Source organism: Strongylocentrotus purpuratus, unplaced genomic scaffold (genome assembly GCF_000002235.5).
Source record: "Strongylocentrotus purpuratus isolate Spur 01 unplaced genomic scaffold, Spur_5.0 spur5_scaffold_12, whole genome shotgun sequence".
NCBI classification, from domain to species: domain Eukaryota; kingdom Metazoa; phylum Echinodermata; class Echinoidea; order Camarodonta; family Strongylocentrotidae; genus Strongylocentrotus; species Strongylocentrotus purpuratus.
In genome coordinates, this window is record NW_022145597.1 from 27,628,357 (window position 1) to 27,650,117 (window position 21,761).

At 37.6% G+C, this 21,761-nt stretch overlaps 1 protein-coding gene across 2 annotated transcripts in view; it reads right to left on the reverse strand.

The window, feature by feature from the left end:
• Nucleotides 1-432: 432 nt before the first annotated feature.
• LOC753135 (anosmin-1) overlaps nt 433-21,761 on the reverse strand; it is a 50,951-nt gene continuing 29,622 nt past the window's right edge. The window contains exons 4-14 of one of the 2 annotated variants that reach the window (XM_030982281.1): nt 20,482-20,704; nt 19,435-19,616; nt 19,033-19,159; nt 18,369-18,571; nt 17,599-17,743; nt 15,959-16,209; nt 15,295-15,351; nt 7,846-8,014; nt 2,730-2,947; nt 2,035-2,176; nt 433-1,526 (exon numbers count right to left, since the gene is read on the reverse strand). In XM_030982281.1, coding sequence (XP_030838141.1) covers nt 1,372-1,526; nt 2,035-2,176; nt 2,730-2,947; nt 7,846-8,014; nt 15,295-15,351; nt 15,959-16,209; nt 17,599-17,743; nt 18,369-18,571; nt 19,033-19,159; nt 19,435-19,616; nt 20,482-20,704 — 1,872 coding nt within the window. In that variant the 3' untranslated portion in view covers nt 433-1,371. The remainder of the gene's footprint in view (nt 1,527-2,034; nt 2,177-2,729; nt 2,948-7,845; nt 8,015-15,294; nt 15,352-15,958; nt 16,210-17,598; nt 17,744-18,368; nt 18,572-19,032; nt 19,160-19,434; nt 19,617-20,481; nt 20,705-21,761) is intronic. The other variant, XM_030982282.1, reaches the window with a different exon arrangement.

Here is a 21,761-nt window from a genome sequence, read left to right on the forward strand (position 1 = left end):
GATGTAACACAAGGACAATGATTTATTGGAAGGCTCTGAACAGTATCATCTGTTTGGAACCAGAAGGGTGTTAACTCTGTGTTAAACTATATGAGTTAACGTCTTTCTGGCTTTAAACGGACAATATCATGTACTGAAAAACACTAGGGTGTAAGTCGTTGAATGCAAGGATGGTAAAGAAAACAGAGAGACAGACAGACAGAGATAGAGAAGCAGAAAGATAGCAAGATAGAGAGAGAGAGAGAGAGAAAGAGAGAAAGAGAGAGAGAGAAAGAGAGAGAGAGAGAGAGAAAGAGAGAGAAAAAGAGAGAAAGAGAGAAAGAGAGAGAGAGAGAAAGAGAGAAAGAGAGAAAGAGAGAGAAAGATAGCGAGATAGAGCGAGAGAGAGAGAGAGAGGGAAAGAGAGAGAAAGAGAGAGAAAGAGAGAGAGAGAAAGAGAGAAAGAGAGAGAGAGAAAGATAGCGAGATAGAGCGAGAGAGAGAGAGAGAGAGAGAGAGAGAGAGGAGGCATGACATAGATCCTGCCTCCAGTCAAAGTTTTGAGATTACTTCCAAAATCGGTGACAATTTAAAAAAAATGCGTACATACATCACAATCAATACTCGAAAAATAAAGACATTATATGTCTTTGATTGGAGTAAATAACAATGGCAGTGACTTTGCAAGCATATATACGGGTATCAAATCATTGTACAAATGAATACTTCTTAACGGATTACACAGGGTGGTAACATACACAATATAATTAAATAACACAAATATAACGATTGTCATGCTGCCAGCACAAAGCCTGACATTTGAGAGAAATATATCCTTTCTTTTTACCATAGTCAACGATGTTCCCCGGATATTTATTTGAATTGTCATGTGTAAAAGGTGTGGAAAGGACTTCATCTTTGATTTCTGTTGATGAGTATGCTAAATTCCTGAATGTCCGCAAATAAACAACGATCAAGCATGTTTTAGAAAACGAATTCGGAGAGAAAAATCAAGATTCTTGAATTTGTCTTTTCAGCCAACTTATAAAACAAATTACGAGAAATATAATTTTGTACTTTTTCTCCCAATCTGGAATATCTTTGTTCTTCATAATATTTCTCTCTTTTTTTCATATCAAATATTTTTCTGCAAAAAGTTTATAAGTACATGTATGCATTGTATACGAATAATACAAATTAAATAAAAGATAGCTATACAGTGAAAAATTTCCTTTTTACACAGAAAAGATGATCTTTTCGATCAGATAAAATAAATACTGTTTAAACATTTCAGTAGTGCTACAAACAAAAAGGCAACACTTGTATCATATGACAACAACAACAAATAATCCAATAATAATGCTTGAGTGGTGATCCCTTCTCAGGATAGTATCACCTCTGAATGACATGACATGTGCAAAGTATCGAGAGAATAGTCAAGAAGAGAAAGGAGCCCACCAGTCTCTCAGCTGCACAGTTTTCTTGCGGGCTGACAGGCTCTTGATTTAAGTTGGAGTCCGGCGTTTGTGCCTTCTCGCTCGGTAATACTATATGGGGGAAAAAAGAAAAAAAAGAAAAAGATTACTATAGCATTTTATACACCATCAAATTATGATCACTATTGCTACAATGATACCCCTTTGGGTAGCCTTTTAAGAAACTGACATAAGAATAACTTTGCCAACATCCAATTGAAACATACATATTAAAATGAACACACTTCAATGGGATGTCAATCATTATGTGAAATGATACCCAGCAGTGTTAAGCAGTCACACACAAAAAGAGGAGAAAAAATGAGGCATGAACAAGCTATCTTCACAGAAAAAGCACAATCTAAATTGTCTTATTAATATAAACTTCTTCTATCAAAGGTGTAATTCTGTCCGTGAACATACAAAACAACAGAAACGAACCATAACGCTACAATATGATATAAATAAAGCCTGAAACAATCAAGGAATGCGGTACTTGATCAATTGGTATATAGGGTAATACACTATCCATTATTTGCAGGCATTACATAAATGATCTATTAAAAGGAATGAATCTTACCTGGATTGACTTGAATTTTAATGTCTGGCGTCTGGATATCGACGGCCACGTTAGCGCCTCCCCCAATACTGGACAGCGCCTGGAGTTTGACGACGTATCTCGCACCCGCCGTCAGGTTTCTGATCACATACCATCTTCGAGTCTGAATGGAAGAAATAAAGGGCATAGATTAGGAATGAGTTCTAAGGCACATCTAATATTTATTAAGTGTGACAGTTTCAATGGCTATGGTTTAGATACCTTCCTCAGACATGTGATGGCAAACTGAAGTTAGCTGCTTGTTTTGTGATCATCAGAAGAAGTAGTTTCGGCAAATATTGTTACGTTTTATGATCACAACTGAAGAATGCACAGAACTACCGGTATTGCAAGAGATGAAGGATGATGGATAGGCAAAGAAGAAGGTTTGATATACAGTTAATGCTACAATGACAGCATCAATACAAATCATGCTTTTCAAAACAATCCTCTTTATTATTAACAAAAATGCTTTAAGCCGTATTAAGACACAGGTTTTAAACTGTTAATGCATTTCAGCACCGTTCAGATCAGATGTGTATTGAACAGTCTGTTGTAATAGAAAGGTGGAAAGGTATCGTGCCTAAGGTGCTCAGTTTGTTAATGTTTCCTTTTGATGGCATTTACGGACAGGTGCGACGTAGCATTGAGGGAGGAGAGATGAAGGAGCTACCTACCTCTCTGAGAAGCGTGGAAGTGAACTCCTCTCTCTCGATGGTGGGCAGCGCGGCTTCGGGAAGGCCGGACGATGGCTTGACCTGAGCCCAGTAGATCCTGTAGCCACTTAGAGGGTACTGGGACCTTGTCGGAGGGGCCCATGTGAAGTTGGCGCTGACCGTCTCCCCGATGACGTAGGAGTAGCTCATGTTGATAGGGGCGCTAGGGATGTCAGGAACTGCAGAGGAGAGAGAGAGGGGAAAGAAGAGGAATAAGTTAATGAATGAATATCAGTCAATAGTTTTTTCTCATTGAAATCAACAATAATTTGATTACGAAACAATTGCATATCATGTAACATTTCACATTCGCATTCACATACTTATCTCTCTCTTTCTTTAAAAAAAAAAAGAAGAATAAAAAATTACCTTGTATTGTTATGATACTACTACTACCAGTACAAGCTATTAATTCTTTATGAATCAATTACAGTGTCACAATTTGGATGCATAATGGTTAAAAATCTGTCAAAAATATTACAAAAATAATAGGATGAGTATTTTAAAGATAACTACAGCTTTGTTTCCTCATAGATGCGAGACAATGTTGACACAGTGGACTTTAGGCCTTGCGGCCTTGCTTAATCATGCTTGCTAGTCTGTGTCAAAATATTTCAGTTGCCATGGTAACTGGTTGGTAAGAGAGCTCCATACTGTGTTATCTGTGTTATTTCTAACCTGTTGGAGACCCCTTCCACAACATTCCCACTATATACAAAACTTTGTTCTCTTTAACCCTTTCAAGATGATCTGGTTTCTTTCAGTATGTATTTCCCTGAGTTTCATCCTAGGTTATCTTGGGCTTAGTTTTCCAGTCCATTTACTTCTTTGTATTTCTATGAGGTGCCCCTTTCTTTGGTTCTCCGAAAAAGAGGCCCAGGAAAAGCCTGGTCTCCAAGGCACTTGTAGGGATTACCTACGGTAACCCCTTTTCTCTTTCTGTAACACCCCATAGCAGTTCAGGGTCTTCAAAAAGTCTACATAAATCAGCATTTCCTTCTAAAATTGGCAACAATAAATTGTATTTTCAACTCTTTCATAGTTTGAAAAAAAGTTAAATAAATAAAACAGCATTTTTTAATGAAAAATAAACGCAAAATTAAAAAAACAGTACATGAAAACAGTAATTATAAATTTCACCTTGCTCCGCAAATTTAGATACTTAAATGATTAAAACTGACAGTTGCTAACTTAACATGGGCTAAACACAGGACAATAGCAGGATCAGGGGCTCCAAGTAAAGGACAAATAAGAAGATTATTCCAGAAAGAGGATAGATGGTATTAAGACCAACGCAAGACCATTTCTTCTAGTTCTATCATAGATCTGGATAGCCACCGCAGCATGGCACTGTGCGGTACATGTACACGTATGGTGTGCTTGTAAGGCATAGTACATGTAGATATCACATGTCCATCATCAAACCGTTTCCTCACCCACCCACCCACGGTAGTTCATCATTATCTGAAGCTTTGCCTTCTCAAATTGGCACAATTCATTCTTATCTGTAGTTCATACTTGTATGGTTTAATTGGTATTGAATAAACAAGTGTGGATGAAAATGATGAAATGAATATTGGATTGCTAATTGCTAATTTTTTGGGGTATCAGCAATACTTTTCATGATGGCGAAATTGAATTATAAATAAATTTTTCAGGTTTTCTCACTGGTAATTCTTTTAAAGGATTACTGTGTGCAACCCTGAAAACTTCACCTAAATTTCAATTGCTAAGTTGTGAGAAAAATAGTGATTATGACTTCTACTTTCCATTGCCATTAGAGAGTTTACTGCTCATTTGCAATGAAACCATTCTTCATTGATAGCACAATGTACAGCAATGGAATTGGACAGAATTTCACTTTCTGCTGATGTATCATGCCTAGTTTGGATCCAAAGATAATGCTGAAACATCACTAGAAGGCAACACTCTACTGCTACGGGCTAATTTCAAAGGGGTAGCATCATCATCTCATGTTGCCATGGATACACACACCACCATGTGGCATCTCCAGGGGGTGTTTCATAAAACTTGTCATCAGTGACAAATGACAGTTGTTGTTATAAGCTACTGAAATCCTTGCTTCTGATTGGTTATCAGCAGATTTGTCACTGATATTTGTCATTTGTCATTGAAAAAAGGCTTTGTGAAATGCCCCCCCCCCCCCCAGATCTGTAACATGTAACCAGGCTCGCAGGTGTCAGAAGCAAGAGGATGAAAAGCTTGTTAAATCCATCCCAAATCCTTTGTGAGATATTTTAAGCAAGGACATCTGAAGTGGGTCAATCTTCCAGGAAGGTTGTCTCGTTTAAAGGGATCTGGTAACCTTGTCTTAGATTCTTTTAAAAAATCCTTGATTTAGCTCATGCTGCAATGATAACTATAAACCTTTAGGTCAGTCAGGAACTCCATGACTTTTACAAGCCGATCGCCTGTCTAATTATCAAGATATTCATGATTGAAAATCGAAATCAAATTTTGCGTTTGCCAAACGGTTTTCATAACACTACAGTCTATTGGGGAAAACGAGTATGGTAAAACCGGTCACTCAAAAGTTTTTACTTTTTTGAGGCACCTCTTGATCATTTTGAAGCGCAATTTTTTTAGGGCTTCAATATAACACCGTATCACAGAGACTGATAACACGTAGGGCTGTGCATCTCATACCTAACATTGTTAAACGATCTCTTTAATACTTGTCCCGATGGGCAGGCTAACAGAATGAACCGACGTGTAGGCTTTGAGAGGGTGTGATTTCACGACCCTCCAGTAGCTGCATCTATGCAGCATCTAGCATGATTAGGACATCTCTATAAATAAGTTTTTTACATATGAACATTGATTTATTTATTCATTCATTTATTTTTTGGGGAAGAATAAGAAAATAATTTAAAAAAAGGAAGAATTGAATACCGGTAAAAACAATTACAAAAAAGAAAGGACAAACAAAACGGAGACAAGGAATTGTGTGCATATTAACCAGTAGACTCCACTTCCATCCACCCCCCCTCCCCCCCCCCCCCCCCCCCCCCCCCCCCACTTCTCCAGGCGACAAGCATTATACAGTAAATTTCTCAGGAAGATCGCAGACCATTGGAATGCATGTTCATGATGACAAATTCCTGTGGTTATCCCAACCTCATGATTCTGCTTCAGGTACACGACTCCATGAACAGACTACACAAGCACTTGACAATTTAGGGGGTTGTTAATTGTTAGGTAAATTGTAACACTTCACAGGTATGTGGTTGGAAGGAGAGACAGGGAGAGGGTGAAAGAGAGAGGGTGAAATAGAGAGGAAAAAAAGAGAGAGGGGGAGAGAGGGGAGAGAAAAAGAGAGAAAGAAAGAGAAAAAGAAAAGAGAGAGAAAGAGAGAGAAAAAAGAAAGAAAGAGAGAGAGAGAGAGAGAGAGAGAGGGGGGGGGGGGAGGGGGGGGGGGGGGGGGGGGGGGGGAGAGGAGGTATTGGAGCTGTTGAAAGGAGAAGACAGAAGAATAGAGGGTACTAATCCTCCCGATCGATGATTATCTTTCCTTTCTACTGAACACTCACTCACCTTGAGAAAGACTGTTAGAGCAGAAGGTGAGAGGGAGGATGAGAGAAAGAGGGAAAGAAAGAGGGAAAGAAAAAAGGAGGGAAAGAAAAAAGGAAAGAAAAACGAAGAAAGAGAGAGAGAGAGAGAGAGAGAGGAGAGATAAGAGAGAAAGGCAGAGATTGGTACAATGAAAGTGAGGAAAGAACTCAGAGATGAACAGAGGAAAGGAGAATGTTGGTTGGAGATCGAGAGGGAAAGAGAGAGAAGAGAGGTGGAGGGGGGGGGGGGGGGGGGGGGAGGGTGAGAGAAAGGACTTGGAGAGCTTAAAAGGGCCTAATCCATGTCTCTATTCTAAAGCAAAAGAGGTTAAATCTGGACTAATCCCCTACTTAATACCCCTACTCATGGAAATCACTGCCTTTTGTCCAAAGCAAGAGGATATTGGCCCGAGGGTCCATCATCGACATCCAATTGATAACATTTGAGAATTTAAAGCCACAAACCTCGGCTAATAATCGTCCACTTTTCTCCCCCTCCCTGCCAAGAAATTTCAACGACCTACACATATGTACTCCTCAACGTAAGAATTCCTGATCACCTTTTTTTCTCGACACTACAGATTCAGTGTGATCCTTTTTGAGCCTTCTCTAAATACTAATTACCCTTTTACATTATTTCAGCAAATTCAGACTGGAAAAAAATATAATAATAACCTGAATACCATCCATTTCAGGTAAGATTATCCCTTCCCTTTCTAATGGAGTTTCTTGAAGATTTTCTCCTTCTCCCTTTTAAAGTCTTGTGGAATAAATGTGATTGAGTAGGGATATTAGCAAGGAGATAATGTCTTACTGCTGCCAAGAAGGTCATCGAGAATTTAGATGGTTTCGTCTACCATGGTTCCTTTGTTAACATATTCAGACTACATGTAGGTCATGGACTTAATCCTTTAAAGGAACCTTAAAGGAAATAGCCAGCACTGGGCGATAAATTTGTATTTTTTAACAAAATGTTGAGGAAGCAGAGAAATATCTGATCTTGTAGTAAATTGGACTCCTTGTGTAACAAACAGTTGGTCGAACAAGTAAAGTTACATCAAACTTAAAAAACAAACTTTTGTGAGTCTGGGCACTTCAAGCAAATTGGCCCAGTTGAGATTCTTGCACCTTTTTTTTCAAGAAAAAAGTATGTCACGACAATTATCATGGGTCAGTTTCTCAAAATCGTTGTGTGTCTACGTTCGTGGACATTAAAACACATGTTAATTCTATATCAAGTGCTTCTTTGGGATGATCATGAAATTAGATGTAGAATGGTTTCATGAAACTGGCCCAAGGATTCTCAGTATTTCCTTAAAACATTATTCCTTCATTGTCCCTGGTGGAGTTTTAATATTCCAGGATAATAATTTTCCCCTAATTTTTGTGATTTTTCTCAAATTTCATAACAAAGAAGTGAACTTTTAATTTCACATATCCCTTATTTCCATGAGAGCTCGGTGCCCTTGGCAATTGAAGGTTACTCAAATATCTTGTAGGCTTACTTGGTGTGGGACATGTCGGCCTTGGCCCTCTATAGACCACTTCTGTACAGGGAGGAGTGAGGATCTGAATGGTGGCATCGAATGGTCCCCAGCCGTGATCGTAGACTGGCCTGACCCAGACCTCGTAAGTGCAATCGAAGGAGAGACCATAGAGCTCGAAAGATGTTTCCTGTAAAAGAGAAAGTGAGGTTGGATGCATCAGTGAAATGGTTACAGTGAGTGGTGTGTGATTGAGTGTTGGAAAACTAAACAAGCTCTAAACTGTGCTTAATAACAGTGAGATGAAATATTGATTAATACATAGCAAATGCAAAAGATCCCTCCCAAAAAGAACCCCAAAAAAGAATCATTTTAAAGAATTGGATACATGTTGGTGGAGGAGCCTTTCTTCTCAGAAGAAAATAAAATGGACATCTACAACACAATCACTAGACAGTAAACACATCTTTAAAAGATGCATTTGGGTGTACAAGGACTGACTGGCTCATAAAACATGACAGGTTTTCAAAACAAATTAAGTCCACTCCTTCCAATTTTGGGATAGAATTTGTCACCAGTGATATTTACACTTACAAATGTTAATACTGTAGGGATAAATGCTATATCAGAACACAGGATAGACAGGAAAAATAGTTAACCATAAAATAAAATAATTCAAATGTTTCACATAATGCGGAAGCACATGGCTGTTGAAACAGCCATTTTATATCCCACATATTCACATAGAGAACATTATGAAATATTGAAAAACTGTAGTGTTTCCCCAAAATAAATATCAACTGTCATGCTATTACATGTTCTCTCTCTCTCTTCCATATAAGTCTTGGCATGCATCTGATTTATACTTTCTGCACCTCAAGAGTAATACCTTAGAACACACAAACAAGACTCACACCAGACCAAAAATATTACATAATGCCTGTTTTCATCAGCTCGGGATTGTCAAATATCCTGCTATTTCAACTATCCTGATCGCAAATTATCCAGTAATTTGCGTCTTCGTCAGCCCGAAGTTGCAAGTACCGGAAGCGGGATATTCGGTTGAAATAATCATCCCAAGATATCTTGGGCTAGTTTGCAAAATATCCCGCTATTTGTCCGGTGCGTCCTCATTAGCCCGAAGACTCGCACTAAGTGCAAACGCTGAGCAAAATATCTTGAGCTATTTTCTCGAGCTTGAGTTTTAAGTTTCGAGGTCGAGTCTCGAGCTGATGAAGACGTGATTTATAACTTCAGGATTATTTCCAAAATCAGAAACAACAGCAGGCTATTTGGTAATTAATCTCGAGCTGATGAAGACACACCTATAATGTCCAAATCATCAGTCAGTGTGGAGTCGGTTGGAAGTTTGACAAGTGCATCACTCATTAAATCAAACTTGATAGTAAATTCATTTATTCCATGTACTTCTGAAAAAACATTCTTCCATGACATAATGATTGAGCTTCTAGTACTGTGACCTGGTTTTCACCATAGGAAAAAATCATATTGTGAAAGGTGTACACTGCAGAAAAAGTTACGAGTGATGTTCTAAATGGTGTTTGTGTACAATGTGAACAAACCATATCAGGCACTGCAATATAAATGTGAATGCTCAAGCCTAATTCACACATATAACAGTAAAACCACAAGAAAAGATTAAACAAATACAAGAAAATAAAATGTAAGATATAAGTATGCAAAACAAATTATAAGAAAAACTTTGGGCATGAGCTTTTTAATGTCTTAATTTCTTCCTCATTTCTAAGTTATCATCCCTTCATTGATCAAACTAAATCATAATATGATTTTTTTTTTGTAATACAAAAAGAAAATAAGAAAAGAAAATTATTATTTTTCCATTTTTTTACAAGTTAATCAAGTAAATATAAAGTCATGTATGATATTTGTTTTGGTCTCATTTTCCATGTAGAATATTCATGCACATGCAATATTTCATGGTCTCGATAAAAAGCAAAAAGTCTATGGTTAAACAAATATGCAGGTCCATATTAGAGTTGTAAATAATATGAATATGACCTTAACATCATTATTTATGATAGGATATGAATGGATATCATGCATTCAATAAGGATGGGTAATAACATTTCCAGCAGATGTTTCAAGTTTTTCAAAACAAATATTGATATGATAGTTTCATACCAAAGTGACTGTTTCAATGACATATTCTCAAAATTTCCTTCATTTCTATTACTGGTTGGAAAAGAAAATTACAGGGCATAAAGCATTACCAATATCTAGGACAATCCATGTAGGAAACAAACAGAATTATAATTATATTCTTTTATTGGATTTCTATTGTTTTCATGTTTGAATGTATATTCCATATTGCTTCCATAAGCTCCCTTTAATATGACTCCCTTATAAAAGGGGAAAAAATAGGAAAAGTCAATTTTTATTCTGATTTAACAATTCAGTTAAAAAAAGAAATGAGAATAGGGAAATTTTGAAAAAGATTACATTTGGAATCAGCTTAGGGGGTAATCTGTATGAGGTCTTAAGCGCCTTAACCAAATCTTATATCCTTGTGATTGGTAGTGTCTCTTTCTTGAAAACTTCCTAAATCTTCAAACTTTTCCTTCTGTGTCTGTGTCTATGACTATCTCTCTTTTTCTTTTTCAACCTCTCTGCATTTCTTCCCATCTCTCTCTCTCTCTCTCTTTCTATCTACCATATCTAAATATCTCTTTCTCTCTCTTGCTCTCTCTCCCTCCGCTCTCTTTTTCTAATGACTTGAGTACAACTAAGTTAGGATGGGCCTTAACTATCAAAGAAAACATGCAACTGCATACGAGAAACATAATACACAAGGAAGGTTGCTGCATGCTTCATAGTATACTATGCACTTAAATACTAATGGAATGCCATTGCAAGAACCTGGCTAATACACAATGCAATACACATGCTGCACATCATGCATGTACAACACACATGCTGTAAATGATGGTAAAAATAAATTTTAGGTTAGTATTGGCATGCTAAATTGGCTACTACATTTCATCCAATGAACATGACATTGTATAGAAAATGTAAGATATTAGCTTAATGCATGTATGAATAAGAAAGATAAGATAAATAAGAGGCATCTCCTCGTCTAAATAGAACTCACATGGCCCCAGAAAAAAAGAAATATTTGCTTTATCAGATTAGCATTGAATCCAAAGAGCTAGAAAAGCTCAGAAGAATTGATATCATTTTCAAATCTCTTCCAATTTCCGATCATTTACTCTGTATGCCAATACATAAACATGTCATCATCCATTCAGAGTTTCAGAACTATTCAGTGTTTTATGAGTTTTATTCTAAAGGAGTTTCAAGAAGCCTTTTCTGCCAAAAGGCTATCAATTTTGATTAATGCCTAGATACACGAGTCAGACTATCTATTCCATCATATTCACATCGTTTATAGTTCATTGCCACAGGCATTTTGCCAAAGAAAATCTACAAAAGGTTGCATGGTCTAATGGGTGCAAGTACACCCTTCTGGCTACCATCAATGGCACTGTCATTATCAAAAATTAAAGGCAGCCTAACTAAAGAAATTAATCGATTATAAAATGCAAGCATATATCCTAGGCATCTCCTTTAGTTAGGTAGTTCAGCTTGTTTGAAATAGCAGATGGAAATTCATTATTGTAATCACTTTTCACTATCAGTATATTTTTGGCTGCATTTGAACACTAACTGACTGAAATTAACATCTTGTCTGTTTGGAGATAGACCCTTCTGGCTCTCAACAGACAATTACATCTTTGTGATCTTTGAATCATACTAAGTATTCAAAGAAAGTTGAGTTCTATATCTATCCTCCGATACCAGCATTTTCTTTTTGTTTAATTATAATTCTCTGATTGAAATGTTTGGTAACGTAACATGAAATGAGTATAACCTTTACATTTTTTAAGTTGAAATATTCATTTCACCTATTATCATTAACCCCCCCCCCCCCCCTAGTCTAATGGACACTGTCTATTGAGCACCAGAAGGGTACCAATTGTGAGTTGAATGATATAACATCTTCCTGGCTCTAAGTAGATGAAACAGAGGGCATTTATAAATTAAAAAAAAGGGATTTTAAATTGATAAAAAGAAAACTAGATCTTTGTCGTCATTTCAGCCAAATGACATCCTCATGGGAATACCGAATAGAATTAAATTGCTTCTATCGAGTTAGTCTGCTTGTTCAGACCCAACCACACTTGCATCAATGTCAGTATGACATATCTTCAAAAGAAAGATACTTCCGGACATGGTGAGAAAGTTTTTGTTAAGTTAGCATGGAAGCTAGGCTACCTAGAGAAACAATACAATAGTAAAGATAGCATCATCTCTTTCATGAGACTATTAAAATAACTTCATTTTGAGAAGAAGAAAAAAATTGGGCCAGCCATAATTCAAAGTCTCTTCTTTCAAGTCTATCTGTGAGCATATATCCATTGAATATTGGCAGATTTGAAAAAGCGCTCCCATAGAAGGGGATTAGGGGCTTAATATAGCTGGATTAGGCCGACTCAATGGGCTTCTTCTGGGAGCACAGACCGGGCCACGGCGTCCCCTCAGGGCTTGGAGAAGAGGGATCGGAATCTATTCATCCCGATTCACGCAGCCGAACATTAATGGAGTAATGGCGGGGACTTAGACACAATTTTCTTTGACACGGATCAGATGGGGCTCAAGGTCGTATAGCGTGTCACGAAACCCAGCCCTTACCATTTCCCCCATTATGTTCTCACCTCCCATTCTTGTCTCCATTTTTTTAATGGGTGGGGGCTGAGCAAACACAGCTTGACAGGACCAATAATGAAATGTTAAGCACCGTGGAATATGCTTCATGGATTCATATTTCAATCATTCTTCTTCTTCAAGAACCATTATACTGTGACATCATGAATAACCAATCGATTCTATGGCTATTTTAAGAGATCTAGCTTTCATTTTCCCACAATATATCACGCCATGCTTTCATCAGGAATCCATCCACTATCATCACCCTTTATTTCTATTTTATTATTTTTCTCCTTACCGGTAATTGCACAGCAAAAAGTTGGAATTTCTCAAGACAAAATTAGGAATACAGTCTATTTTGTACACTTTTTCACAGAAGGTTTTGGAAATAGAGAGGAATCTTGGGGCCATAATATTAGTTTGATGGTAAGAAAACTAGGAATCTTTCTTCCAGAATAGAAATGGTTGCCAGCTATGATTATCCTTACCCTATCTCTATGGTTACATAAAGCCTGGATCAAATTCGGGTCGTCCTCACCCCCCCCCCCCCCCCAATCCCTTAGATCTGGATCATGCATCCTGTGTACATTATACAATGAAAGGTGTTGACTTTCAGAAGCAGTTATTGGAGTCTTCTGGTGCGGTAGTTTCATAACAGAGGATCTTGTAACAAAACCAAGCTTTACACCAAATCTTCAATGTTTCTGATGCCCCAACTAACATGCTACTTGTCAGCAAAATATTGTTGGTTGACATGATGGTCTCCCGCTGACAACTTCATCTACTATTTTTGAAATCTTTATCTTTTAAAATCTTTTTAATTTCATCTACTTCTGTTCAAATGGAAAAATAATAGGGGAGATTAAATACCATGTCACACTAACCTGGTTGCATCTTGAATCATATTTTACAAAGATTGTTATAAAAAGATAAAAACAGGCAATGTTTATTTTATGTCAGGTTTGCATATAGCCAATCATAATCAATAATTTCAGTAATTTAAAAACATTTAAACCTGCATAAAAATACCAGTCAAGGGAGACAAGACAAGAGGACTTTAAAGGCAGGCGAACTTTAAGTACAGGTTCCTTCGTTACTATGAGAATGCAATGAGAAAAAGGGGTCCTTATATACGGGTGGCAGTTCTATAAGGCACTTGCTCAGTCAGGTTTCCCTCTACTATCATCTGAACTTATCAGTAAGGAGTATTATGAAACACAGCCCTAATCTGTATTTGAATTTGAGACTCCTGTTTGACTCTGAGCAGGATGGATAACCGGTCATCAGTAAAACATCAAAGAAAGATGTTTTCCATTCTCCAGACAATAACATATACACTGCATTATCAACATGATCTAGATATTTTGTGATGAGCAAAATTAGAAACTGCTCAGGGACAAGAGAAATGAAATAGATATGAAACATATTGGTTTACAAAACATTAAAAAACAAATTGGTTAGTCCTTGGCTTTGCCATTCAAAATGCAGTCATACTTGAAAATGCAATGCAAAAATGAAAGTGCCTGGTAAAACTGAAAATAATTGCCATGCAAGATGCATAGATGAGAGATAACAAGTCTATTTTCGGTATGAAATAAAAACCTGCCATTTAGAGAAAAATCTGGTGTTTTCCCACCCTCCTAAGATTTTGGTTGAACAATATTCCAAAGATTTGAAGAAACAAAAAAATCAAAGACAATTTCAATTGCTTTGTGCATCTACTGCAATGTGTGACATAAAAAAACAATCACTGTTGGCAAGGATAATATGATACAGAAAATGCCCTTGAATTGATTAATCTAAAGTCTTTAGGATCGATCGTGTTGACTGTTATAGAAGTCATGGCATAGCCTTTCCTGTTAACCTAGAGGATGGAAAACAGACTTCTCCTAAAAGACAGCCTAGAGATCTCAAATGACTGTACAGGTTAGAGGTTATTTCACTAAAGGCATTCAAGGCAAGAACAGCACAAGTGATATCAAGACTGAAGAAAATTGAAAATTCAAGGAGTTTCTCTGGACTCTTTACAAAAACATACTCTAACAGATCCTATAATGAAGAGTGCTTGTCACCTCTCTATATGCAACCAAAAAATGATAACTTGCATGCAAGTGTCATTCAAAAATACCTTAAAGGGAACCAAGTGCCAAATAAGTTTTTCGGTCTGTAGTTTTGGGTTTAATGCTGGTAACATTGATTCAAATGTAAGCTTGAGATATAATTGTTTGTATAGGGATAATGCAAAATTTAGAGCTTTCCTTCAAAACATAGATAACAGTGACTTGTAAATGACTAGGTGACACCCTTGTATCAAAAAAAAAATTGACTGAGAGATAACTTCTTTTAACCATCAACACATCTCAAAATACATTTTAGTTTATTGGGGGAGGGGGGGGGGGTTTATGTCTTCCACCAATAAACAAAATATCTTTTTTGATGATTGGCTCCTGTATTTATTACATGAACATAGCAAGTGAATTTTCTGATGGGGCACAAGTGTCCTCAGCAAGATCACAGCACTCAGTGGGTAGGGTGGGTTAAGAGTAGAGAGTGTTATGTTAGGCTGGTGCATGCCACTCCACGGGAGGGGGAGGGGAGGGGGGGGGGGGTGAGGTGAGGTACCGGTAGAAAGGGGTGGGGCACTTGCAGTATGACGTGCAGGATTCCGCAGGCAAAGAAACTATCTGCAAGGAATGAAGATGGGGGAGGGGGGAGGAGACTTACGTGTGTGGTCGCTGCTTTCTGACGATAGGGCGTATAAATGTCATTGCTTAAAAAGCCCTTTTTTCCCGAAGCGGATAGAGAAATGATTCGAAGGAACAAAGAGAGTATAAGAATCAAGCAGGGTAAAAATTCAACTTGAGAAAATGATTCAAGAAAAAAACAAAGAAATTGTTAGAAAGAGATCTATTTTGATCAAGAAACTTGTAAAAGAATGTATTCATTGAATAAAGAAAATTGTTAGGAATAGGACAAAGATGAAAATTGCATATTTAACAGAGAAATATCTACTTTTGATGACAGACTACAATTATAAGAGTTATTTGATATAAGAGATGGAAAATTAATTCAGAAGAAATGCAAAGAAAGGAAGAAATTACAAGTCTTATATTTTGACATAGAGCAGTGATAGAACATTTATATAGAACTTGTATCATATTCTACCCTCCAATAAATCTCGTTAGTTTGATACATTATTCCCTTCTATTCATTTTGTTATGCCTGTAAACATGAATCAAATTTTGAATTTAAAAAAAATACAAAGAACTTTGTTGAAATCAGTATTTATCCTACCTGAAACCTTGTAATAAAACAGTAATGAACGACCACCTACATCAAAGATACACCCATATACCATGAGTAAGTGAAAGGTCAAAGGTCAACTTACAAGGCTGGTTGCCTCTCCTTCCTGCTGCCCCCTCTCTGAAGAACAGACGGTCGCCTCCCAATGAATGGTGAAGCGTTCGATGATCGCTTCAAACCCCTTGGGCTTCTGCCAGCGGAGCCGGACCTTGAGGGTTCCGTTGTCCCAGTAGGGCTGGTCGTGGGTCAGGTCGCCTGGAGGGCCGGGCATCTTGCCTGAAGGGGCGGTCACCTCGGGATGGACGTAGGTCTGTGTTAACTTTCCCCCTGTGCCATCTGGGAGATGAGTAATAATATATAACCATATAAACAATAATAATGAACTGTTTCTTGTATAGCATATATCAAATTATTGATAGATTGATTGATTGGCTAATTGATTGATTGGTTAAAGGATTGTATTGAATGTATCTCACAGACTGCCAATATGATATATTACAATATAACATCCAATGCACTTCCAAAGGGGTGACTCTCAGAATCTAGTCCATTTAAGTTAATATATTTTTGCACAATCTTTCCTTTAGTCCCATTTATTTTCATTTCATGTTGCGTAAAATGCATGTAACTCACTTGCATTTTCTACTGAGAGCACTCCACTACAAACTCCCTAAGTTGAAACAGAATGAGATGAAAAGAGCCACAAGAAAGCTAGCTATAATCTGAGCAATTCACTACAGCAGGTTGAACCCTTCACATAGACTAACACAATGTACAATGATCAATGTGGTTGAGAGGCTCACAGGACAGCAACAGCCAAGGATAGGACCTCAAATTAACACGATGGCTCATTTAGCAAAAATATCTGCAGCACTACAAACCAAAGCAAATTTTGTGTTTTCTTATTTTACTGAGATGACCACTCTTAAAATTGAAACAACAAACTGAAAAAGGTTGCCGTATTCCCAGAAAATGATGATTGGAACAATACAAAAATAGAAGCAACAGACAAAACTATCACCAGTTTCCGCATAACAATCTCAAACAGCATTAAATCCTTAACAGTTTTAATGACCTACCTTTACAACATTGTCTCCAGTAGACACTACAGAAGTGACAAACTGAACAGAGCAGCAAAAGAATTTATTAGTTAGAGTCGTGCAATCTCCTAATTTCACAAATTTCCCGAGAGATGAATTTTTTATCATGATGGAGTCCCTTAAAAAAAAAAGCCCTCCTTAATTGTCTAATCACAGCTTTTAAGTTCATGAACTGTTTGGTCTACTAACAGGTGAGACCAATACAACAAAACTTGGCATAAAGACTTGCCTTGATGACATCATGGCAAAGACCACAAGAAAGAATACTTACCAACTACATTATAGGTAAAAGCTGAAACTACATGTCATGATAAACCCAACCATAGTCTGTTGAGAGAAATTTGCATCACTGGAAGTCATGCTCATTCATATGTCAAAGTCACAGAGCTCCAAGACAGTTTCCTTCTATCGAGATGTTATGTGGGATTCTTTGGGAGGGAACTATATGGAGTTCCTTGAATTCGACCCTTGAGACTACATACATTTAATTCATAGAGCTCTTAAATAGTTCCCTCTGACTAAGATTTCATGAGGAAGAGAACTATTTGGAGTTCCTTGAATCGACCTTTGAACCAAACTTGCATGCTTGTCACAACTATCTCTCTCCATTTGGAGGTAAACTTACCGTTAGATGCGGGTGTTGGTGTAAAGATGTAGGTAGACTCTCTGTCGCTGCTAAGACGATTGTCATGATATCTGGCAATTGCTTTGACCTGGACGTAGTACTTCATACCAGGCAGAAGATCAGGCAAGACACAGGTGGTTTCACTCTGTAGGAGACAGACAAGAATAGTTGGCATTATATTCCACATACTAAGAATCTTCCTCTACGATTGGTCAAAAGTAAATCACGTGATGAAAGATAGTTCGCCCATCATTGCTGGGAGAAGCAAAAAGTTTGTTACACAGTGTAGATAGGCTACTATCTTTCACTGAAGATAGAAGTACTATCATGAAATGTTCAAAATTCAAGGGTACTTCAGATTCGCAAAAGATTCATGCTGCAAAATACTCAAATCACATTTCACAAAACACTTTCCATGAAAGTGGCTGTCCTTCCAATTATCAAAGTTTTATGGTTTACAATATGAAAATATCAGTGCACAGATTAAGATAATAATAATAATAATAATGATAATAATAATAATAATGATAATAATAATATTAATATTAATATATGAGTTTTTTAAGGCACAAATCCATTCGAAAGCAAATGCTCTAGTTGCATTCACGAAGAAAAGAAGAAGAAAAAAAGAAGAGATCACATAAAAGCATCTGTATTATAAACAAAGCAGTAGGAGTAAGATAGAGCATACAAAAAAAAATGAAATAACAATTAATTATATAATGATATCATGTAGATTGTAAATGTAATCATAGAGACTCCAGACTCACCCCAGGTACGTCCAGACGATGCTCCTTGACCGCTATGATGGACGGTGTGACGGCTCTCCTCTCACTGTAGAACACCCTATACCTAGAGATGGGCAAGTCACTGTACCTAGGTGGGCTCCAGTGCAGGTTCATGTGGATCTTCTCATTTATGACCTGTACAGGACCAGTTTCTATGCTGAACGGGGGACTAGGTCTTTCTGGCTCTGCAACAAGAAACAAAGATTCAGATTCGTCTTAATGGAAATGCTCTGGAGACTCGAAGAATTTAAAATGATTTTATATATACATGTTCTGAAAACAAGAAATGAACACATACAGGACCATGGGAAAGATTATTCAAAGTTGCCAGTAGCGAAATGAGCAAATCTGATAATCAGATTTAGGCAGGTCTCAGGAATCGAGGTACAGGTCCTCCTCCTCCAAGCCTTCCTGTCTTCAGCATCTGACCGACCGACCGGCCAGGTGAGACCCGATATCATCTTCTTCTAGCGTCTCCTTCCAGGTTTTCCTGAGGTCTGCTATTGGATTTTGAGCCAGCAACATAGAAATTTACAGCTTTCAATATCAGTCATTATATTTGTTCATTACGCTTGAATCATTCTGGAAGATAAAATTTGGATTAAAGATCATTAAGACAAATATCTAAGTCAAATCAAAGGCTTACCCCTGGACAAGCAGAACTCTGCCGTTGGTCTGAAGTAGCCCAACGTCCCATTCTCATTGACACTGGCTATCCTGAATTCATAGTTGCGACCGACCTGAAGAGGCACACTGATTTCGGTTTCTTCCGTCTGAAAAGCAAGGTATGAAATGTATTTAACCCATTCTGTCTTAAAGGTAGTGTATCCCTTTTGCAGCCAACATCAAATTCTGAAGAAATTTGCATGAATTATTATTGTTATTATGTGCTATACAAATGCAAAGTGATTATTACTTTTGGTGTTGTGTTTGTTTTTGATATTATGATGACGTACCCATTTCAGGAAGGAAATAAATTGTCCATCCTTGGGTGAAATATGGCGCCCAAGGCATGAATGGTAGAAGCTTTAACAGTAGTCATACTCACCACTCCAACGTCGTACCACGAGACCTGACTTCTCGTTTGCGAGAGGTTTTTAGCCTGTACGGCATAGAGCACGAACCCACTGTCGGTCAGGTTGGGCACCGCTCTCCACCTGACCGTTGCTGAGTCACCGTCCTCATTTTCTGTTATAGTAGCCCATCTCCTCTCCACGCGTGAGGGATAATCTACAAGGGAAAGATACAAGCAGTATAATAATCCAATTCTCGCGAGAGTCAAGTGGAATAGAGAATGTGCTAAATAAGAGAAGAATCCTGCACCAATCAGATGACCAGGGTACTTTACTCATGACGTATTCTAAGCACTTTGATCAGTTACCTAAAGGCCATCTGCACTACAGTTTGGCTAGGAGAGATTAGACCACCTAGGGTGGTCACTGACAAGTAGCTATCTCATCAACTCGGCTCTCAATTAACATAAGAAAAAGAGGATCATGGGTGACCAATGGTCACCGATTAGGCATTGTTTTCCATGTAGAGGGAGCAAAAGTAGTACGGTGGGGCTTTAATTGGAAAGGTACTTTAAAAGCATTAATCATTATCTTCATTCTATCTCATGAAGGGGCATCTCCGGTATCAGTACCAGTCTTGTTAAAAAGTGGAAAAGTGGTCTAGAGCAGTACTCTGGCATATAAGCTCAGACGACATTCTCTAGGCTATGTCTCATCCCATCACAGATGTAACGTTGGGAATGGTTAAGGTATGAAGCGGCAAATCCACAGCATTTTCTTTTTTGACGATGAAAAGCGTAAAACGCTTGTCATTTCTGTAACTTTTAATACAGCACTCAGTGGATAAGCCTGGGTTTCTTTTGTGGCAGTTAACTGCTTCATATATGAACAAATACTTTAAAGTTAGGGTTGCAATTGGGTTTAGGGTCAGGTAAAGTCTTTGGTGGCCCAAGGTTGATGTTGGGAATTCCCATTAGTGTAAGAAACTGATGGTATAGTAATTGCCGCAAGAACATTTGCCGTACAACAGTCAAGAGTACCCCGCCCTGATGACCCTTGAACCGAACCCTCCCTGATCTCACCTTTTTTCCTGATGTTTGGAACCTGGCAAGTACGACCGCAGCCGTTATCGCAGCACTTCTTCTCCCCGTTGCAGCCCTGATCGTCTTCGCACTCGTTCACGCAGGCCTCGGCAAAGCCACCGAACGTAGAGGGGCATACACCTATCTTAGCATTTTTAATAAACTTTATAAAATTACATGACGCAACGCAGATATCTGGAGCTGATACAGCTTCCATTTGGGTCTGAGGTTGAAATAAAGAGAAGATAAAGAAGGAAGAAATGAAAATAATTCAAACTGATATATACATTTAAAAATATGTTGGGCAAGAAATTGTACATGTGTATTACTGACATTATCAAAACATTTTAGTAAACCCACAGATTCTTTCGAGTTTACATGTACAGCCAGTTTCTTTCAAACTTGAATTTACTGTTTGTTATTTACTTGCATTAGCTCTAAAACCTTACTCATGCCAAATCTAAACTGAAACATAGCCGTTACACTCTGTCACCACACTTAATTTGAATCAAATCTAGTCCCTGAGTTTCATGCACTTTATGTCCACACTTTTCTTATCTTGTCACAGCATGTTACAAACTTGTCAAATGTCAAAAGATACTTGGGAAATTTGTCTCCTAAATAGAATAATTGATGGTAAGGAAATTAAGGGTAATTTGCAGAAAAAGGGGGAAGAGAGAGAAACAGTGGGTGAGCAATGGGAGCCCATGAGTCAACTTTCAGGGAACGGAGGAAAGGAGTGACGGAAGGGGGAGACGGGCTTAGTGCCTCTAAAACCAAGCTGATGTGTGGAATCTAGTATTCAGATTAAAGGTTTTATCAAGCAATCCGTCCGTTTTATTCATTGTGGAACAATGCTTGACCCCTAAATAAATGACCCTCTAGATTTAGAGTAAAACATTGTGGTTGTGATGACTAGCCAGTATCTCAAAACCATTTTAATAAAAATGTCTTTATAATCCTCTAAAATATTAGACTGAAAAAGTTTCCAATACCCACAAAATCAAAATCTGTACTTCTCTTTCCATCTCCATTTCCATTTTCATTTCAATTAATTTCACTGATTAGAAAACATCAGAAACATACATAAAGAGAATGTACATTATTTGTGCATTAATGTGACAATTTTCATTTAATAATACAAAATTTTATTCTTGAATGTAACTGATTTAACAAAATTAAATAGTAGTACAAGGATTTTTTTCTTCAAAATACAACATCTGGCAAGTAGTAACCCACTGCACTATAAGAAATCCCTTTATGAGCAAGTGAGGGGGGGA